Raw genomic sequence first — 22,954 nt, 5'->3', positions numbered from 1 at the left:
AGAATAATCAAAAATGTGTCTTTAAAGGCTTGGTTTGGGTGGGAGGACAGAGGAAATGAGTCTCTGCTGCTGTTAAACAAGTGTTTTAAATTAAATAACCCTTAAGACTAATGTTTGCTGATGATTGCTGTACGTTCCGAAAGACTGAGCGGGCCATTTCTAGACATACTGTCTGAACTTTATGATTTTTGAACTAATGAACTTGCTGTTTTAAGTCAGGTGTCATTACATTTATTTTGTGAACTGATGTAAACAGTTTCCTTCAATCATAAATCAATCATTATTTTATTTATATTTAAATAAAACTGTGATGTCCAAGGTACAGTACGATGTTTTTTATTCAATAATTTCATTTGGGGAAATAAATGTCATTATAGCTGCTTTCTGCTGCACGGCAATTGTAGCCTTTTTGTCATCAAGGTGGTAACTAGGTGAACTTTGCCATTGACAGCCCATACATCCAAACAGACAAGTCCTATCTGATTGTATTAAACAACGTCAAATGCACCAGCATTGTTTGTGTTTGTGTTTACACAATGCTTGTGTTTACACTAACACTCAAAGCTGGGCAGTCCCTCAAAAATAAAGGAAGATTGACCGATTGGATTTTTTATTTCACAGTATGCAGAATGGGTACATTTCAAATGAAAGTATACAGTTCAATACAAAAACCGCTAAGTTGAAGATAGAACCAGAAAAAGCACAAGACTTTTAAATAAGGGTCCTCCATTTTCAATTCATCAGAACATTTAATGACTTGCAAATACGTACAGATACATGAGGAACAGAGGACAGTTGATCAACTGTCTGGATAAATATGTTTATTTATCTTTGAAGTCATGTGTATCTGATTGATTGATTGATTTCTTGATTGACACTGCAGAATTCCCCCTGTCACACAGGTCTCAAACTCACAGAGACCAAGGGAAAGGCATAGGCTTTTGACAACCATCTAGCTCTGGTCCATAACCCTAATGCACTTTGCTGCCATTGCATTAATGCTAGTCAAAGTCAAAGTCAACGTTTTACCTACTCACCAATACAAAGGCGGCTTGTGTTATTAGAAAGCCTACTTTCCTTAGTGGACGCACTCTGAGCCCCCCACCTCACGTATACAATTACATTATTGCAACGCTCTCTACACTGGGATTAGCCAGTCATCCTTGTCCCGTCTCCAACTGGTGGCGGCCAGACCCCTGAGGCACCAGGAGGAGGAGACCTGTCCTCTCTGCACTGGCTGCCGGTCCGGTATAGAATACATTCTCTAAAGCGGTTAGTCCCAATTTGGGCTGTCAAAGTTAACACACTATTAACTAGTTAACTCACAATCCTTTTAACGGCACTATTTTTTTTAACGCGCAATTAACGCACTGTGAAGTTTGACAGAATGGTTGAGAGACGCATGGCAATTTTACACTGAAGAGTTGAATAATTGTTAAACAGCTGCATTACTTAAGTTAATTTAAGTCTACACAATTAGAAAACTTAAAAAACATGTTATTTTGATCGACATGGCCTGTTATCTCTCGTAATGGTACCATTGGCCAACATCAATACAGTTCTTTAGTTTGGGTCTGGAAGGCTAAATGTCATCAAATGGTGGTCCGTGGCTCAAATGCAGAATAAATAATGGACCTTGATATGAAAAATCTTGAAAACCACTGATTTAAGGTATATTTAGAACGGATAAAAAATATGTGATTAATTTGCGATTAATCACAGTTAACTATGGACAATCATGCGATTAATCAGATTAAATATTTTAATCGATTGACAGCCCTAGTCCCAATACTTGATTCTGATTGGCTGGTTTCTGATTAGAAAAGGAAGGGTTGTCCGCACACTGTGTCCCTGCCAGGATTATTTTATTTAGTACAACGTTTCGACCCTTACGGGTCTTCGTCAGGTATGAGTACAAAACATCAAGTAGGCATATTATATACAACAGCATATGTCAACAAGGAACAAGCTCTATTGCAATGAGGGAAATCAAGCAAGACACACCCACCGCATCTGAAAGGATGTGGCTGCAATTAGCATAAAGGGCATATCAAGCTGAGGACTCTAATTATATTAGAAATAGTGGCACTAGGGCTAACTCTTTAGAACCCAAGTAGAATAGAGAAGTATAGAGGTGCAGACAAAATTAATAATAAGCTGCAAACCAGTAAAAACATTGCAAATGATACAAATACTGCCTACAAGTGGAGACCATACACAAGCAACAAAATAGTAAGGTACTGCAATTACAGTACAAAATAATGAGGACACAGCATAAGGACAACAACAATGGCAAGAACAACAGTGTACACAAAGTACAAAGTACAAAATAAAAATAAAGAATTATCCCAGAAATGGTTTGACATCAAATTCTCATTCAGCCCTTGAGGAGCCATAGCGTTGAGTAGTTGGTTTCTGATTAGACCATGTAGTAAATCTCACGATAATCCACACCTTCAATAACTTTATATCATTCCCAGCTGCGTTACATTGATTCCGCAGCTCTGTAGCTGAGATGGCTGTGCGGGTCGGAGACTCCCGCTTTGCGTCGTGGCTCACTACGCCTCTCAGCCATTATAAAATACCCGGTAAATGCCTCTTGTGACCTCTTGTGGCTTAATTATTGCTTCATCAAAACCCTCATTTTTGTCTACAACACCCTAAACGGGCTGGCCCCCTCCTACATCACTGACCTCCTATCCTATCCCCCCTTCATCAGGACCTATCAGGTCAGAAGAATTTCCACCACCAAAAAAGAGGCTCAGGGGCGACCGCGGCTGTCGCAGCCCCTACACTTTGGAACATCATTCCCCTTGCTGTTAGGACTGCTCCCTCCGTTGAGTCTTTTAAATCACGACTTAAAACCTTTATATATTCACAAGCCTTTGAATCCCCCTCATGATCCTGCACTTTTATATTTTATATTATTTTGCTTTAATTGCCTGGTTTCATTGACTGTCTTATATTATATTTCTGCATTGTATTTTACTGTATTGTATTGTAGCCTACTGTATTGCTCTTTTTGATGTTGAAGCACTTTGGTACAATGAGAGTTGTTTTTAAATGTGCTATATAAATTAATTTTATCTGATTTGATTTGATTTCTTTGATATGAAAGCATTGTTGACGTATGTTAAGCCCTGCCTCTTCTTCTGCCTCTGCCTTGCTAGGGTGTTGATGTGTGTTGAAGGTGTGATCGATTATGTTATGGCATACGTTGGCCCAGGGGATGGCCTAACTAGGGATGGCCACAGCCCCACTGGCCCAATGGGTAATTTGTCCCTGGGCCTAACACTGTGTATAAAAATTAGCAACAGTGTTTGGAAAATGGGTTAAACAGAGGAGGTGCAGTCATGAACGCTTCTGTAGTTATACAACGGATTCCATATGTGTACTTGTGCTTGATGTTGTTCTCTTCATTCTCTCCTTTGTCTTCCTCACCTTCCTCTTCTTGTGAGTTACAGGCACAGTTTAAATTCAACAGAATGTACAAGGCTGGGGACTTTATTCTGGGTGGCTTGTTTGAAATCCATTTCTCCTCTGCCTTCCCTGAGCTGTCTTTCACCTCCAAGCAACAGGACCCCACTTGCTATGGGTGAGTATCGCACATAAAAAAGCAAGCAAGAGAACATTGTTTTAATATAGGACTATAGTATCACAGGATTATTTTATGTAGTTCTACAATCTATGAATTGAGTACCACAGACGAAAAACAGTCCAAATTTCATTCTGACCCCTCCACGAAAAGGCCTTGTAGTCCTGAACCCGTATCTATCATTTATACATTATGGATCAATAGTGTGGACTTAGACTGTTTTTCGTCTGTGGCATTTGTCAAGGTCACTGTGGAACTTTGTCTGTTAGATTTGACATTAACGCGTTCAGAACGGCCCAGACCATGGCTTTTGCCATCACAGAGATCAACAGGAACCCCAGCCTGCTACCCAACGTGACTCTGGGATACAGTCTCTATGATAACTGTCTCACACTTGGAGTAGGATTCCGTTCAGCTTTGTCATTGGTCAGTGGGAGAGAAGAACAATTTAAACTGGATGAGAGCTGTGTTGGCTCACCTCCAGTGCTTGGAATAGTGGGAGACTCTGTCTCATCACATTCAATTGCCATCTCTAGTGTATTAGGTTTGTACAGAGTGTCCTTGGTAAGTTTTCTTCTTTCAGCATCACCATTTTAATTGGCTATTTTAGTTTATTTACAAATCTAATATAATGATAAACAGTGTAGTCTTTCTACAGCCTGATAAAGAAAACAATATTGACTTGTTACAGAGCATGTAAGTGGAGCTGGCAGACTTTGAATGGAGCATGGGGGACAGTAGATTGCCACATTGTATATTGTTATACAATGTAACCTTTTAACCTTTTAACTAGTTTTCTAATACATTTGTTTTTACTTCTGTTCTGTAAAGCGACTTTGGATACCTTGAAGCGCTATATAAATCGTATATATTATTATTATTATTATATTATGTATATTGCGTTGTCTTATGAAAAAGGATAATGTTTGTGTTTTTCGTAACAAAGTATAACCTAGTGATTGATTATGGGTTAACAACACACCATACAAGTTTTAACAAACCTTGCATGGTGTGTGTTTTTACCCTTGTGTAGCGATGGTGATATCACTGCGTGGCAATATGCATTGCAAAGGCAGATGAAGGCTGGCTACGCGAGGCTATAGTGTGTTTTGTTGTGAGTGCTGAAGGGTTCGTATACGTGTTTGTCAAAAGACGGCATTGTGTTTCTGAACCAGGCCTCCTGATGCCTAAAGCTGCCTCTGTGTGTTCGCAGCAGACAATGCAGTCCCTTCTTTTCCCCTTTTGTTTTGTTTTTTGAGAGCAATGTTTTGCTGTAAAGGACACTGTGTGTGCGTTTACATCAATGGCTGTCATGTTGGAAACAGCAGTAAATCAGCGGAGCACAGCAGGTGCTCCGAGGGTTTGTTTTGGCATCGGTGTGTAGAGCGGAGCAGTCATTATCCAGAAATAACAGACTGATGAATTCAGCGATTGACCAATCAGAATCAAGCATTCAACCAAGCCATGTAATAAATAATTATAGTACCGCATAGGTATATTACAGAATATATATTTTGTGTATTTTTCAGGTAAGTTACTATTCCACGTGCTCCTGTCTGAGTGACCGGAATAAGTTCCCATCTTTCTTTAGAACAATCCCAAGTGATGCCTTCCAGGTGAACTTCTACAGACAGAACATCTGTTGGTATCAAGTAGTAGCCTACACATCACTTCCCTTTATTGATATTGCATATCGCCTCTCATTTATTTGTGTATAATACTGCTGGAGCTGAAGGGTTAGGTTTAGGGTCAGCATCAAAAGAAAATTAATGTGGGTTATACGCAGGAGATTCACTGATTTTACACTACAGTATGTGCATAATTAAACTAAGCAGGTCTTATCCCACCATTCTTCATCCATCAGGTCCAAGCTATGCTCCAAATCATAAAGCGGTTTGGGTGGACCTGGGCAGGACTGCTATTTACTAATGATGCCTATGGCCGAAATGCTGCCCAGTCATTCCAGTCTGCCCTGGCCCAGTCTGGTTTGGGTTGTCTGGCGTACGTGGAGGTTCTGCCCTGGGACCACGATCCGGCTGAACTTCAGAGGATTGTCACTGTGATGAAGACATCCACAGCTCGTGTGGTCGTTGCATTTGAACATGGGGGCAATATGCTTCATCTCATGGAGGAGGTTGTTTTTTCTAAATAAATTAAAATAATAATAGAAAGGTCACAAATTTTGAAAAATTGCAAAGTGTGGTTGCCACAGTCACTTACATAGGCCCCTCCCACTAATATTGTCAGTCAATTACAATGTCACGTTTTGTTATGGACAAAAGGACCATTCAAATTACATTTTGGACAGGTGTATTTAATACCTTTTCATACAAGGTTATTGATCCTAAGCCACTGATTGCATTGTATGGTGTAGTCCTACAGGAGTCACCAATAACAACTCCAAGTCTGTTTGCCCCAGAGTAAAACATAGATTGGCGTAACCAATTAGCTGCTACAACGGTATGCAAATCTCGGCCAATCACAGCGGAAGTTCGATTATTCGATTACTCCGGAGGGGAAAAGAAAGTGTCACAAAACAATAGTCTGGTTGCTCTTTGGGTAACCACACTAATAATAATAATAAATATATAGCGTAAATATGTATATTATTATGTACCGGTATATAATTTTTCAAGAAATTAAGAAAACATATTTTTAAAACAAAGCAATACTGCCTCATCAAAGTAGGTACTGTGAATTTATACTGTATATTGTCAGATACTTACATGAGAGGGGGAGAGGTGGTGGTGGAGACAGACAGACAGACAGACAGACAGACAGACAAACAAATGGAGTTAGCTGGTTTTGTCAGAGGCACTTTTTAATACTTTATTTTAATTCGTTCAATATTTTGTGAATCAACACACAGACATGAAGGGTGTTCAATAGCATTGATTTATATACCGTATAGGTGGTAAAGCAGAATGTGACAGGTCTGCAATGGATGGCCAGTGAGGCCTGGACAACCGAACCTAAGCTCCTGACTCTGGACTTCATGCCGTACCTGGGAGGCACCCTGGGCATTGCCATCCGTCGTGGAGAGATACCAGGTCTAAAGGACTTCTTGTTAAAAATCCATCCCGACAATGGCCATGACAACAGCCATGGCAATACCATAGTGAGTCTTTTGTTTCATTTTTTAAACCCATTATGTACGGGATCCCCTTTTGTACCTTTCAGGACGGGAAACCCCTTTGGGTTAGTTATGTACAGTATAGCAACAGTATATATTGTACAGTATATAGTATATAGCAACTATGTACAGTATATAGCAACATATATATTTTTTGTCATTTTGAATTAATATTTTATGAAAACGTAGGTCAGGATTTAGAAGGCCTTTTTAGAATCGGCCTCAGTCCTAAATGGGTTAAGTTGCAATTTTGTGTTCATTCACACGCTTTGTGCTTTAGAGAATTACTGTATGCTTTAAGTTTTCACTGTGTGTCTTCAGATGAGGCGGTTTTGGGAGCGCACATTTCAGTGTAATTTCCCTCCCCTTCCGTCAGAGTGGGTGGCTGCTGGTGGAAGGGTGTGTACAGGACAAGAGGACCTAGCAACAGCAGAAACTGCACTTTTGGATGTATCTGACCTCAGGCCAGAGTACAATGTGTACAAGGCTGTGTATGCTCTGGCCCATGCCATCCATGACATGTTGCATTGTGTGCCAGGAAAAGGGCCTTTTATTGGGCACAGCTGTGCCGGTTTGCGGACAATAAAGCCATGGCAGGTGAAATGTAATTTATAATTATGTTTCTAGTTGGGTTAGACTAATAATGATTTAGGTTTGGCTGGTGTCTGGGCCAATCTGACTATATATAAAATTTGGATCAGGTCATAACAGCAAAAGGCCAAAGGGTGTACACAAAAGACACTGATGGGGCGGAATAATTATGAGCCTGCAGTAGTCATTCAATTGTTAGTTTTAGTTGTTTATTTCACACAGTTGTGATTATTACCCATAAACCTGATATGCAGTGGTGTCTGAATAATTTCAAGTACAAATTGACATTGTACATCAAAATCTATTTCCCTTGTCTATGTACATTATGCGAGAAATATTTTGAGCAGCTGCTCAAAACACTTTTATAGTCACTTGCTCTTCATAATTCTGCTCATCACCCTGTCTAGCTTGTATATTACCTGGAAAGGATCAACTTCTCTACACCATTTGGTGATCACGTATCGTTTGATGAGAATGGTGATGCTTTACCAATCTATGATGTCATGAACTGGGTGTGGCTCCCTGATGGAAGCACAAAAGTTCACAACGTAGGTGTGGTCAAGAAGTTAGTCTCTGCAGGTGAAGAACTCATCCTGGATGAAGACAGAATCTTCTGGAACTTTGAATCTAAAAAGGTCACTTCAGCTTTCTATAGCTAATGCTGAGCTGGTGTGAATGTAAATCAGTTTGTACAAAAATTATCATTCTTAATTTCCTCTGTAGCCACCTCGGTCAGTGTGCAGTGAGAGCTGTTCCCCTGGAACCCGTGTGGCCAGAATTAAAGGGCAACCTGTCTGCTGCTTTGACTGCATTGCTTGTTCTGAGGGAGAGATCAGCAATGAGACTGGTTGGTTTACACCATGTAGTAATGTACAGTATCTTTAGGACAATACTGTACTTGTCCCTTTAACCTTGTCATCTTTGTTAGACTCTACAGAGTGTACCAGTTGTCCAGAGGACTTCTGGTCCAGTCCCCAGCGTGACCACTGTGTTCCTAAGAGCCTGGAGTTCCTCTCCTACCATGAGGCTCTTGGTATCTCCTTGACAAGCATCTCATTGCTGGGCACATTTATCTGTGCCATTGTCCTGGGAATCTTCATCTATCATCGAAGCACACCCATGGTGCGCGCCAACAACTCAGAACTCAGCTTCCAACTTTTGCTGTCACTCAAACTATGTTTCTTGTGTTCACTTCTGTTCATTGGCAGTCCCAGGATCTGGACTTGTCAGCTGAGGCATGCAGCATTTGGGATCAGCTTTGTGCTGTGTGTCTCGTGTATCCTGGTAAAGACTATGGTGGTTTTAGCTGTATTCAAGGCCTCCAAGCCTGGGGGTGCAGACATTATGAAGTGGTTTGGTACAATGCAGCAGAGAGGAACAGTTCTGGCTCTTACTTCCATCCAGGCAGCAATCTGCATAGCCTGGCTTGCGTCTTCCTCACCAGCTCCTCATAAAAACACACAATACCACAGTGATAAGATAGTCTATGAGTGTGATGTGGGATCAACAGTTGGATTTGCAGTGTTGTTGGGTTATATTGGTTTACTGGCACTCCTCAGCTTCCTCCTAGCATTCATGGCAAGGAATCTTCCAGACAACTTCAATGAAGCCAAGTTAATCACCTTCAGCATGTTGATCTTCTGTGCTGTGTGGATAGCCTTCATCCCAGCATATATAAGCTCTCCAGGCAAATATGCAGATGTAGTGGAGGTTTTTGCTATTTTAGCATCTAGCTTTGGAATTTTGGTGTCACTGTTTGGACCAAAGTGTTATATAATGCTTTTGAAACCTGAGAAAAACACTAAGAAGTCCATCATGGGTCGAGGTGACACCAAGACATAGAACCATGAATTCAATACAACATTTTTGTATTTTCTGTATAATAAATACATGGAGGAGCCTCCTGTTACTGAACAATATCAGAGTAGACCTAGTTAGTACTTATTATAACCAAAGAAAAGAATATCCTGCCTTTAAAGTCAATTCTGTTTAATATTATATTTAAAATATCAACTATGTCATGGTATATGAAGAATATTTGATGAACCACACTGACCACGTTTCCTGTTATTTCACATTTATTGGAGAGTTTTAATTAAGTGCAAGCTTCATGCTCTTTATATAGTTGGTTTCAGTTGTTGACCATCTGCTTAAGCATTATGTCATGACTAGTGATGGGAGATTAATCGGCAATCACATCGTTATCGGCCGATTCTAGTTGTTTTTAGATTGATCGGCATCGGTTCGATTAACGGGACTTTTTCCCCCAACGGGACTTTTTCCCCAACGGGACTTTAACATGACTGTTAACGGGCCTTTTCCCCCAAAGGGACTTTTTCCCCAACTGGTGGAAGCTGGTGGCGTGACGGACTGACAGTTTTTGCAGGTATTCATATCTACGACCTACAGTCGCTATAATACCAACCAAGGTTATTCAAATTACACTTGAAATACAAAAGACAACTATATTGCATCAGAACCACTGATTTAGCAAGGCAATATTTAACCCAATATTTAATTGGTGTTATGGTGTCATGTTCATTTAAAAACCTATGTCTCTTTAATAGGCCTATAGGGCTAATTAAAATTAGCCCTATAGGCGCGCGCACACACACACACACACACACACACACACACACACACACACACACACACACACACGAGGGTTAATTAAAACCAACATGTTTGTGTGCTTGTGGAGCTTGCAGTCAGGTGACATGTCTCAGCTAAGGGACTGTCATCTGGTCACTGGTGAGTTGAACATGCCCTTAGGCTCCACCCTTGTTCTAATCAGTCGTGGAAAAAGTAATTATATTTGTATTTTATTCATGTAAATGGAGCAATACCACATTATAGACATGCTCTGTTCCAAGTGAAGGTCCTGTAATACCTGTAGTCAACATTTACTGGATTTGTTTTATTTTTGAGGGGCGCTAGCCCCTCCTATACACATGTTTAATGTTTGTCTCAATGTTTGTTTTGTAAACGCCATTGACAATGAAGGGAAAATTTACGTCATAATGTGCCTCATTACGTCATATTGTCTCTTTATTGTTAATGGCGTTTAATGTTTGTGTTTGCACCGCTTGTTTTACATCCACATTACATAACCTAATCAACATGAGTTAGACTTTAATATATTAGCGAATCGCGATAGATTAGACAGATAGATTGTCAGAAGTGAGGTTTAGATTGAACCCAGGATGCAATGCCACAGTAGAAAGAGTAGATTTAAGAATTTAATAACAGAGAATAGGCAAAACTTACAGTAACAACCAGGCAGGAGAACAGTAGTCCAAACATGCTAATCTACAGAGCAGAATGCAGGCGGAACAGCAGCAGTCCAACAAATACAAGGCTTACTGTGTAGAAATGCAGGATGTCCAAAAACGCTGAGTCCAAGAACAAGCGAGACCAAACACAAGGGTGCAATTGGTATAACCTGACAGTGAGTGTGTGAAATGAGTCCAGTCTTATAGGAGGTGGGTTGATTGGGGAAATGTTCTCAAGTGTGAAAGGGGCATGGCACTGTTGGGCTGATGAGGGAGTGTGAGCAGGTGTGAGACAAGGACAGATAGATAGATAAGATTAGATTAGATTAGATTAGATTAGATTAGATTAGATTAGATTAGATTAGATTAGATAGATAGATAGATAGATAGATAGATAGATAGATAGATAGATAGATAGATAGATAGATAGATAGATAGATAGATAGATAGATAGATAGATAGATAGATAGATAGATAGATAGATTATAGATTAGCGCCCCTCACTTCACACGGGTGTGCTTTTTGAGTGGTGCAACCACTCCTATAGACAGCTATGTGTGTCCCTGGGTCTGTCCCTGGCTGGCTGGGTCTGTCCGAGCACGAAAATAGCTTTTGGTTGGTTTTCACAACCAAGTGTCACTGTTGTGCAGCCTCAACACACGCGCACACACACACACACACACACACACACACACACACCCTCACACACACACACACACACACACACACACACACACACACACACACACACACACACACACACACACACACACACACACACACACACACAAACACACACTTAATATATTAACTGTATATGATGATTTGGGGTGTTACAGTACAGTACAGTAGAGGGTCCCCCTGGGGACCCCCACATGGTAACTCTGTCATTTCTCAACCATTTTCGGGCGCGGAACTTCCGGGGACCCCCCGTGGTCCCCACATGGAGTTGCACCACTCACTTCAAACAGGTGTGATTTTATATTCTATCATGGTGGGCTAACGCTGCAGCCATTGGGCGTCCGTCTTTGTCGCGTCACTGTCAACGCAGGGAATGTTTCCATTTGAATCAATGAATAGGCGGGTAAAAATATGGTTTGACCCTAAAAAAATTGCAACAAAAGGTTTCTCAACTTTGTTTTGTAGTATTAGGTGTCCTTAATAACATACTAAAAGTTTACCAAAGTTTGACCACCCGAAAAGTGTTATTTTCAAGATGGCCGCCGCCAGTTCTTAAAATACCATTACTCCTCCATTATTCATCCTAGAAAAATAATTTTGGTGTCTAACCCTATGTTTTGGTTATCTAGGAATCCAATTAGCATATATAAATGATATAAAAGTACAATGATATATTAAAGCAATTGTTTATAATGTTATAACAGTGTAATAGGACATTTCCCTTTTCTATAATGCCGTACTGCTGTATAGGTGAATTCATCACCATACACAATTCACATTCTGTTGAAGCTTTCAGGAGATTTATTTTGTTACCATAACAATAAGGAATATATTCATTATTACTGGGTGGTACTGTCATGTGACATTTGTAAAAGCATGGCTGCCAAGTGCATGGGAATATTACACAAATCATGGAATAAATTTACAGAGAAATGTCTGCCCTTTTTTTTGTAAAGGTGTCTGGCAATAATAATAATAAAAATAAGTCCCCTATAAGGGTAGTGGTTCCCAAACTGTGGGCCGGGACAAACATTGTGAAAATAGGCAATCTATAAAAGCTCACAACGCTGAGTGTCTTTGCAGCAAACACACTCAGTCAGTAGAACCAAATGGACACTTGTCTGGTCTATGGGGAAGATGGACTCCTCAGTGGGGATACAGTGGAGAGAAATGGCCCCTCATGGGCCTAGAGCAGGGGTGTCGAACTCAACTTGGGGCGAGGGCCGCATTGGTCAAAAGATCACTTGATGGGGGCCACAACCAGTTGCGGACGCACGCTCGATGTCTCAGTCAGTCACTGCTATAATATCTATCTATCTATCTATCTATCTATCTATCCTCAGACCCAGCCAGCCAGCCAGCCAGCCAGCAAGCCACACACATAGTGCTCAGACCCAGCCAGCCAGCCAGCCACACACATAGTTCTCAGACCCAGCCAGCCAGCAAGCCACACACATAGTGCTCAGACCCAGCCAGCCACACACATAGCTCCGTAAGGGAGTGGTTGCACCACTCAAAAAATCTTCAAAAAACTGAAGAGGCTACTGGAGATTGGAGAACCTGATTTGGACATGATCTGATGCAGGACAATATTATGTCACTATGACAGAAAGAGAAGATGGGTCTGGCCACATTCATTCACCCCATAATCTCAGTGGAAATTGGGGAATATGTTGACAATAGTCGACAGCTCTGCCGATTAATAATCAATTAATTGAACCCACCCCCCATATTAATCAATATCACAACATGGAGGTCTTAGAACTACCACCACAGGGACAGACAAGCCCCAATCTCTCAAGCTCTCAAGTGCCCCATAGCTTTAATGGGACATGTACTGTATGCGCCACCTCGGACATGCATAGAGGAGAAGACCGTGAGGGTCTTCTTAACTTTGCTCTTCTGTGCTCCAAGTCCCCAGGGAGAAATCCAGTGACCCCCCACTCCCCATACTCCCCTGTACCCACCTGAGGGGAATCCTAGGCCCACTAAACTCTAGACCGGACCCCCCTTTACCTTCTCACCCAACCCCACCTATCATACTCCCCTCTGCACCCGGTAGAGACTTAGGTTCTGACTACTCTGCACTAAGAGTAAGTAGAGCGTCGCAGTCCCACCCCCTCGAGAGAGACGGAGAAGAAATCACCGTTCATTTCCCTCATAGACTTTTCAAAAAGTATTTATTTAAAGACGTTTACGCCGCGGACAAAGCCAACTCTCGTCGCGACAATTCATGACAATAAACACAATGTTTTGGGCCAAACAAAGAATTAGAAAGTAGAAAAAAACAGCAGATTACAACACTTGTTGTTTTTCTTCTTTGTAATTATTTGTTTGGTCCAAAATATTGTGTGTGTTGTCATGATTTGTCACGACAAGAGTTGGCTTTGTACGACGCTTAAAAGGTCTTTAAATAAATACGTTTTGAAATGTCTATGGGAAAAATGCATTGGGAATTATTTCCTGGGCCTGGCGTCGTCATGAAAGGGGGCGGGACTGCAACGCTCTATAATGCAAGAAATTAGTTTTGGGTGGGGTGTATAATGATGAATTATTTACAGTAGTTTGAGCCAAAGTTTATCCACCAAGCTATCCAAAACGTTTCAATATTGCAATCATGTAGGCTATTATCTATAAACTGACAATTAGTTTTGTTGTGTTTTGAGGATATCTTGAAACCTTATTCCAAAAAATATATAAATATTCAGACATTTATTAAATATTTAGTTTAGTTAACTTGAAACTGGTGACTATTTCAGAGGGTTTTAACAGAGTCACAAACACAATATTGGATTTCACAATTATCTAATTGTATCTCTGCAATTTGAACAAGTTCAATGGACTCCTAGACCCCAAAAACATAGGGTTAGACACAAAAAGTACTTGTCTAGGATGAATAATGAAGGAGTTAGGCTATTTTAATGGTTTTTAGGCCATCTTGGACGCCATCTTGAAAATAACACCTTTCGGGTGGTCAAACTTTGGTAAACTTTTAGTATGTTATTAGGGACACCTAATACTACAAAAAACTGTTGAGAAACCTTTTGTTGCAATTTTTTTAGGGTAAGGTGCTTTTTTTTCATAGATTTACTCGCCTAGAAGGGTGCTCCACTGCCAACGGTTGACTATTGGCCGTGGCCCACGATACATACGCATCAAACGGGGCATACGCAAAGTAACCACAGTATACCGCTAATCAACTTACAAATTACATATACATATACATAGAGTCATTTCCTTTAATCCACCCGACACTGATCGACATATACGTCACCATCGAAAGCCGTCTCTTACCATACTTAACAATACTACTTTTTGACGTCCAAAAACTAGGTACGTAGCAAATAGCTAAACCTAATAATTCAATATCTCAATCTTTCACAGTCAGAGAAGCTGAGGTTTGACAGTTTGTAGCAGTCGACAGGCCATTTATGGCCTACTTGTGTGCAACAAGCAAGTAGGCACTCGACAGAGTGCAGTTCTAGTTCATATTGTGTTTAGTTTCCACGAGCGGGCCCTTACTGGGCTGCATTCACAAATTCAAGACACCTGTCTTGCGTTTGTCTTGTGTCTCTACGATAACTGGTCTTTGCTTGCCTCTTGAAGAGGGCGGTCATCTTACACACAACCGCCCTCTACCCCCCCCCCCCCCCCCCCTTCCCTGCAGCTAGGTATCTTTTTTTCCTCCCCCCCGCGCAGCTCATCCCTTCGATGGCTTGCGTAGGAAGAGAGCTTTTTTATGCCTGGCCCAAGCCCCCGCCACCCCCACCCAGAAACGTTTTATTTTTATTTTTCTATGATGCAAGAAAGATGTATTTGGCGCTGCACTGTGGCGACATGGACATAAGGGCTACGCTTGCATGAGGGCCCTTTGTCTAAGACAAATTTCTTCCTCGGGAGACAAATAATAAAGAACCTTGAACCTTAATAGTTAACTGCTGTGCTGCCTTTGGAGACCGATGTCCCTTCTAGGATCCTTAACCCATTCTGACCTGAGATCAGATTCTAAAAATGTCTTCTACGTCAATCGTTCTTTGATTTTTCAAAAATAGCAGACCTACAAGCTCGCGCTATGAGCCTTTCTATGTGGAGTTTGCATGTTCTCCCCGTGTCCCTTAGGGTAGATACCCTCACAAAAAACATGCAGTAATCCTGGTCACTAAACTGCCTCCCCCTGGCCAGCCGGGACGCCTGATGGAGGGGAAAGGAACTGGTTGGAATAACGTGTTCCTTCCACGCGCTACGTCCAACCAGGGAAACTCCCCCCCTGTCAGGTGTAAAGGAGCAACTTGGACACTCAGGCATGAAGGAAGCATGAGTTCAAGTCCGTTGCTCTCCCCTTGTCCCCCATATATGGGGACTAGGTTGGTGGAGGGTGTGTAGAGCCCAGGATCACATTAGATGATTGACACAGGGGTGAAAAATGGGTTACAAAATCGTGGGATAAAAATAATAATGTATATATATATATATATATATATATATATATATATAAACACTGTAATGATAATCAAACTCTACAAAAGTAACTAAAGTTTTCAAATAAATGTAGTGGAGTAAAAGTTCAAAATTTGTCTCTGAGATGTAGTGGAGTAGAAGTAGACGTAATTGGAAATACTCAAGTAAAGTACAAATACCTCACAGTTGTACTTAAGTGCAGTACTTAAATAAATGTACTTAGCCTACTTACTTTCCACCACTGGTAATGGCATAAGGGCAGTCCACTGTGGCACAGCACTGGGTATAAAATGTAGCAACTGCACATAGGATTTGGAGAAGGGGGTGTTAGACAGGGGACATAGGATTTGGAGAAGGGGGTGTTAGACAGGGGAGGACGGTCACGATGGCTTTACCACACACACACCTGCTTTCATACCTGTACTTGACCTTGTTGCTATTGTTCTGTTCATTCGCTCTGTTGTTTTCCTCCTCCTCTAATTCGTCTTGTGATTCCCAGGCACAGTTCAACCTCAACAGAATTCACAAGGCCGGTGACTTTATTTTGGGCGGGTTGTTTGACATCCACTACTACTCTGTGTTCCCTGAGCCATCTTTCACCTCCAAGCAACAGGACCCCACTTGCTATGGGTGAGTGAGTATCACAAATACGGTAGCAAACAAGAGAACAGGGAACGTGTGTTGATTGTTAAATACTGCCCTACAAAGACAAATGCTTGTTCGACACAATTATTTGTCTCACAGGTCAAATCAACCTCCATGATTTTGGGGGATAATTGATGGACAAGCGGATATGTTTATATTGTATGATGTGAGTGCATTGCTGGCTATATATGCACACACTGAAAACAAGAAGAAGAAATATGTGGATTTTACTGTATATTTCCATTCCAACAACATGGTTTTATAGTGAAAACATTGCACCTATACAGCTGCTGTTGACAGTAAATACCACCAGCAGTTTTTTTCTGAGAGTTTCTCTCTGCTCCCCTTTAAAAAAATGTGTGGTTGTTTTTCTTCTTTTTCAGGTGGGCCGTGTGTGTTTTTTTTACTTCTTATATTCACGGATTCAGGTGGGCTCTGTGTGTTTTTGTAGTTTTTACATTCACGGATTCAGGTGGGCTCTGTGTGTTTTTGTAGTTTTTACATTCAGGGATTCAGGTGGGCTCTGTGTGTTTTTGTAGTTTTTACATTCAGGGATTCAGGTGGGCTCTGTGTGTTTTTGTAGTTTTTACATTCAGGGATTCAGGTGGGCTCAGACCATGGCCTTTGCCATCGCAGAGATAAACAGAAACCCCCGCCTGCTGCCCAGCGTCACTCTGGGCTACAGCCTCTACGATAACTGCGTCACGCTCGGAGTGGCGTTCCGCGCTGCGTTGTCATTGGTCAGCGGGAGAGAGGAGCGGTTTCGCTTGGACGAGAGCTGCGTCGGCTCTCCTCCGGTGCTCGGAATTGTGGGTGATTCGACCTCTTCGAATACTATTGCCATCTCTAGTATACTGGGTTTGTACAGAGTTCCCTTGGTAAGTTTCCTACTCTAACCCAGTTTTGCTTTTCTTTTACCAAAACAGTTACTTTTCAGGAAATATGTCAGAGAATAACCTGTATTCCAGTGAGAGAGAGAGATGGCCTACTAGTGTGCAACAAGCTTGTGGGTTGTGTGATTAGTGATTACCCAGCAGAAGTAATTGTTATTGCCTGTTACTAAGCTGTCAATGGTGCTACAAGTTGTTTTCTGAAACTCCAAATGGCAAAGGTTACCACTAACTGTTTAGTATAGGCCACAACACAGCTTAATTTTGAATTGTAGCTTTGTTTTTTTTCTTACAGTAAAGGAGACTTTCTTACCTTTATTTGTAGTTGTCACGTCCCCACCAAAGAGGTCCAGGTGTTATTTTGTGCAAAAATGCATTATTGGCTATTTCCCCTAATATAAGCTCTGAATGGGGGTTGTGTTTTTGTGCTAATTGCTTATTTCCATCGAAATAAGTATAGTAAAGTGTGCCACTTGGGATACTATTTACATTATTTTTTACATTAGACCAAAAGAAAAAGCGATGGAAATAAGCGAATTAGCACAACACAGAGGGGTAGGGGATCTCTTTGAGCAGCCTTGTTAGCATGCAAAATGTATATAACCTGGTATCATATTACCTGTTTTGCAGGTGAGTTACTACGCCACCTGCTCCTGCCTGAGTGACTGGAATCAGTTCCCCTCCTTCTTTAGAACAATCCCTAGTGTTCCTTTCCAGGTAATCCATGATGCATTCGGCCTGTCCTTTGCTGTGTGTATAGTATAGGCCAGTAACTAGCATCCAGAGATTAAAATAGGGTGCATTTTGCATCCCAAAACACAGTTTATAGTTAAGCAATTTTGTCCTGACGTCGAAATAAAAATAACGTTCGCTCTGAAAGAATATATATTCAAAGATTTGTGCCGCATTTTTACGATTTAAATAGCAGACCTACAAGCTATGAGCTTGTAGATCTGCTATTTTTCAATAGCTAAAGTATAATATAATGCTTAGTTAAAACACCAAAAGGGGTTCCCGTACAGAATGGGTTAAGGGACGCAATAAAACAACGACCCCTGCATCCACGGGATGCACTACTGTACTACTGTACTGTTTTTTATTCTAGCTTATTTTGCTAGTTTTAGTTAGTTATAATAATAATTTATTCTGTTTTCTACATGAATATATATATATATACATGATATTCCTGTCTTACCTGCTGTCCTAATAAATATTGGTACTCTGGCTATTGGTGTGTGCGGCCACTTTCTTGTTTATTCAAGATCTCTTCTACATGAATATAACCATATAAAATGAAACAGGAGTTAAATGCTGCAATTTGTAAAAATGGCAAAAATATGACTCCTAACGTCGTTGAAGTGGGACTCATAAAATGTCCGTGGGACTCATCTAAAAGACCATCCCTGCATCCCGGGACTCATTACATTGAAAATCGATTTACATCACTATTATTTTCTATGATCACACGTGTGCGTGCGTGCGTGCATATACATATATATATATATATATATATATATATATATATATATATATAGCCTATATGCCTCCATTCTTTATGTCCAATCAGGTGCGAGCCATGCTCCACATTATGAAACGGTTCGGGTGGACCTGGGCAGGCCTGTTGTTCATTGACAACGACTGGGGTCACGACGCCGCCCGCATCTTCCAGTCTGACCTGAGCCAGGCCGCCCTGGGCTGTCTGGCCTACCTGGAGGCCCTGCCCTGGGACCACGACCCCGCCCAATACCAGAGGAGCGTCACTGTGATGAAGAGGTCCACAGCTCGTGTGGTCATTGTGTTCGCCTATGGGAGATATGTGGACAATCTCATGGCCGAGGTTAGGGTTAATGATTATCCACTTAACCCAATAAGATACAAGTCATTTTCTTCACTGTGAATGAATAGCCGATGAACAGGCTGGCTCGCCATGCGTTGCAAAGCTGACCTTGTAGATCAGCTACTTTCAGCAAATGTTTAAGATACGTGCTAATTCATAAGAATAGGTTGCAATTTAATTGCAAGCATTCGTAATGGCTATGTGATTTAATCATTTTCTTATGTTCATCAATAAAAAAAGGCTTAGCAATTATAAAAAAAACCTCTTCTTATATTGTTGCAATGATATTAAATAGCATTTGTCTTGATAACTGAGAATATTACACGCATTATGCAGGTGCTCATTTGCATATGCAGTAAATGGTGTGTGTGGGCGTGTGCGTGTTCTAGAGGTTTGGGCCGATACGTTCCCCTCACACCTACATTGCACCACCAATCTGACCGATATGCCCATCAAATCATCTCTGTTGGCTATTGTGTTGGCTATTCGAAAATAGCAGATATACAAGCTCACAGCGGGTAACTTCGTGCCACACTGCAAGCTTGTAGATTTTCTATTTTTGAACATTTTGTAAAGTGTGAGTAGGAGGCATTTGTAGAATCGGCCGCAGGTCTTAATGGATTGATTGTATGTTTGTTTGTTTGTTTCAATACAACCAACAGGTGGTAAAGCAGAATGTGGCAGGCCTGCAGTGGATAACCGCTGTGGGCTTGACAACAGACACCAGGTTCCAGACTCCCGACTTCATGCCGTACCTGAGAGGCACCCTGGGAATTGCGGTCCGCCACGGAGAGATAGCAGGTCTGAAGGACTTCTTGTTAAGAATACACCCCGACAATGACCCTGACAGCAGACAAGATGGCAATACCATAGTGAGTATTTTGGTTAATAGTTATATTAAGCTGCATTTTCCACACATGGTTAAAACATAGTGAAATCAGCCGATATATATAGTTCTGCTATTTTCACTTTATTGCATGACACAGTTGTACAAAGTACAAAGTATAAAACAACGCTCATGTGGATAATTGATTTATTTATATGTTAAAAAAAAGTTTGAGTTTTGATAGAAATATAGCCTGCTTAATCGAAAAAGTAAACAATATAATGACCGCTAAAAACCGAATCGATGGTTGTAGCCCTAAAATATTCACATTCGTCATGTTTCTCCAGGTGAGGCAGTTTTGGGAGGACACATTTCAGTGTAAATTTGCTCCCCTTCCGTCAGAGTGGGTGGATGCTGGTGGAAGGGTGTGTACAGGACAAGAGGACCTAGCAACAGCAGACACGATACTGCTGGATGTGTCTAACCTCAGGGATGAGTACAATGTGTACAAGGCTGTGTATACTATGGCCCATGCCCTCCACGACATGTTGCAGTGTGTACCAGGAAGAGGGCCGTTCATTGGGCACAGCTGTGCCCGTTTGCAGACAATACAACCATGGCAGGTGAAATGTTAATTAACAGTTTGCCAAGCTGTTTCTAGTTTGATTCAAATATAGAATTATAATGAATTTAAAAAAGCATGAAAAAAATGTAGTAATACCAATTGCTTGGCAGTAAATATTTATCATTGTTTGGAAAGGTAACACTGTTGCACACAAGCGTTTGGGGGGGTATACTTGCCAAATAGCTGATGCTCTTCGTAATTCTGCTCATTACCATTTCTAGCTTGTGTATTACCTGGAAAAGATCAACTTCACCACATCATTTGGTGATCATGTATCATTTGATGAAAATGGTGATGCTTTACCAATCTATGATGTCATGAACTGGGCATGGCTCCCCGATGGAAGCACAAAGGTTCACAATGTAGGTGTATATAAGAAGTCAACCTCCGCAGGTGAAGAACTCATCATCAATGAAGACAGAATATTCTGGAACTTTGAATCCAACAAGGTCACTTATCAGCTCTCTAAAATATCTCATGTCAAGCTTATGATGTGAATGAAATTGTTGTACTCTAGACTGTAATTGTTACAATTCTGTAGACTCCTCAGTCAGTGTGCAGTGAGAGCTGTTCCCCTGGAACCCGTGTGGCCAGAAGGAAAGGGCAACCTGTCTGCTGCTTTGACTGCATTGCTTGTTCTGAGGGAGAGATCAGCAATGAGACTGGTAGGTTCACATTATGTAGCAATTAGCCTCGATACCCAGGCTTTCATTTCGTCTGCGCGAAAGATGAAAGCCTGGAAAAAGCCGTGGGCTGAACCAGTCTAAAGTGGGAGTCAACCCTTCCGGGTGGGCGTCGCTCTAAATGATGTGACGTAGCGCTGCACTAGGGGGGAGAGGAGGGGCCGGGGGTGACGGACAGATCGATGAGATCCAATCAGGGTGCGCACATTTCTGAGGCGCGACCCTCCCATCTAGGCCAGAAATGTCTCTGCTTAGGTCAGGCTATGTAGCAATGTACTGCCGGCTATCCTAAGATGACACTAACTATTTATGTCTATTCCTTTAACCATGTCAGACTCTACAGAGTGCATCAGTTGTCTGGCGGACTTCTGGCCCAATCCACAACGTGACCACTGTGTCCCTAAGAGCATGGAATTCCTCTCCTATCATGAGCCCCTGGGTATCTCCTTAACCGCCATCTCATTGCTAGGCACACTTATCTCTACCATGGTCCTGGGAATCTTCATCTATCATCGAAACACACCCATGGTACGCGCCAACAACTCAGAGCTCAGCTTCCAACTTTTGCTGTCGCTCAAACTATGTTTCTTGTGCTCACTTCTATTCATTGGACACCCCAGACTCTGGACTTGTCAGCTGAGGCATGCAGTATTTGGGATCAGCTTTGTGCTGTGTGTCTCATGTATCCTGGTAAAGACTATGGTGGTTTTGGCTGTGTTCAAGGCCTCTAAGCCTGGGGGTGCAGACATTATGAAGTGGTTTGGTACAATGCAGCAGAGAGGAACCGTTCTGGCTCTTACTTCCGTCCAGGCAATAATCTGCATAGCCTGGCTTGTGTCTTCCTCACCAGCTCCTCATAAAAACATGCAATACCACAGTGATAAGATAGTCTATGAGTGTGATGTGGGATCAACAGTTGGTTTTGGAGTGTTATTAGGTTATATTGGTTTATTGGCACTCCTGAGCTTCCTCCTAGCATTCATGGCAAGGAATCTTCCAGACAACTTCAATGAAGCCAAGTTAATCACGTTCAGCATGCTGATCTTCTGTGCTGTGTGGATAGCCTTCATCCCAGCATATATCAGCTCCCCAGGCAAATATGCAGATGTAGTGGAGGTTTTTGCTATTTTAGCATCTAGTTTTGGCATTTTGGTGGCACTGTTTGGACCAAAATGTTACATAATCCTTTTGAAACCAGAGAGAAACACCAAGAAGTCCATCATGGGTCGAGGTGGCACGAAAACATAGAAGCAGAAATTAAATGATATTACATTTACTATGTATTGTACAACAATAAATGTATATGGAAACATTTGATTGCTGATAACCTTTTAGTAGATTCAGTTGTCTATACCATATTAAACCAAAAGCAGTAATCGGATTAGAGATCATATTATCTATATCAAAAATAAAACTTAGTGAAGTTGATTACCCCATTTAGGCCTAAGGCCGATTCTAAAAACGCCTCTAAATCCTGACCTAAGGTTTCTGAAAAACTTCAAATATTTATATAGCAGCATCAAAAAAATTACATTTTTGAATACTGTACATACTATACAGTATACAGAACCCAAATATGGGTTCCCGGCCTGAGGGGGTAAGATACCAATAGGGGTTCCCGCCCAGAATGGGTTAAGGGTTAACATGTTTGGTGATGTTCTGTGTTGGTCAAAGTACTATGAGGCACATTGGTTACAATCACGTGGTGACACTGTGGT

At 41.4% G+C, this 22,954-nt stretch overlaps 2 protein-coding genes across 2 annotated transcripts; both read left to right on the top strand.

Moving 5' to 3' along the window:
• Window positions 1-3,898: 3,898 nt before the first annotated feature.
• On the top strand, window positions 3,899-9,161 carry LOC310868028 (extracellular calcium-sensing receptor-like; the record flags this gene model as incomplete). The annotated part of the gene is made up of 8 exons (XM_083778233.1): window positions 3,899-4,159; window positions 5,125-5,211; window positions 5,460-5,729; window positions 6,507-6,713; window positions 7,050-7,325; window positions 7,727-7,954; window positions 8,043-8,166; window positions 8,248-9,161. 8 exons carry the CDS (start codon window positions 3,899-3,901, stop codon window positions 9,159-9,161), a joined length of 2,367 nt encoding a protein of 788 aa, XP_083634359.1.
• A 1,537-nt stretch (window positions 9,162-10,698) lies between these two features.
• On the top strand, window positions 10,699-22,484 carry LOC310867650 (extracellular calcium-sensing receptor-like; the record flags this gene model as incomplete). The annotated part of the gene is made up of 8 exons (XM_083777768.1): window positions 10,699-10,767; window positions 16,230-16,360; window positions 16,959-17,184; window positions 17,896-17,982; window positions 18,833-19,102; window positions 19,765-19,974; window positions 21,095-21,218; window positions 21,571-22,484. The coding sequence occupies 8 exons, from the start codon at window positions 10,699-10,701 to the stop codon at window positions 22,482-22,484; spliced, it is 2,031 nt and encodes a 676-aa protein (XP_083633894.1).
• Between the last annotated feature and the right edge of the window lie 470 nt (window positions 22,485-22,954).

Source organism: Protomyctophum parallelum (genome assembly GCF_964188405.1).
Source record: "Protomyctophum parallelum genome assembly, chromosome: 12".
NCBI classification, from domain to species: domain Eukaryota; kingdom Metazoa; phylum Chordata; class Actinopteri; order Myctophiformes; family Myctophidae; genus Protomyctophum; species Protomyctophum parallelum.
Note: the sequence above shows the minus strand (reverse complement) of the source record. Positions and strands in the feature narration are given on the sequence as shown.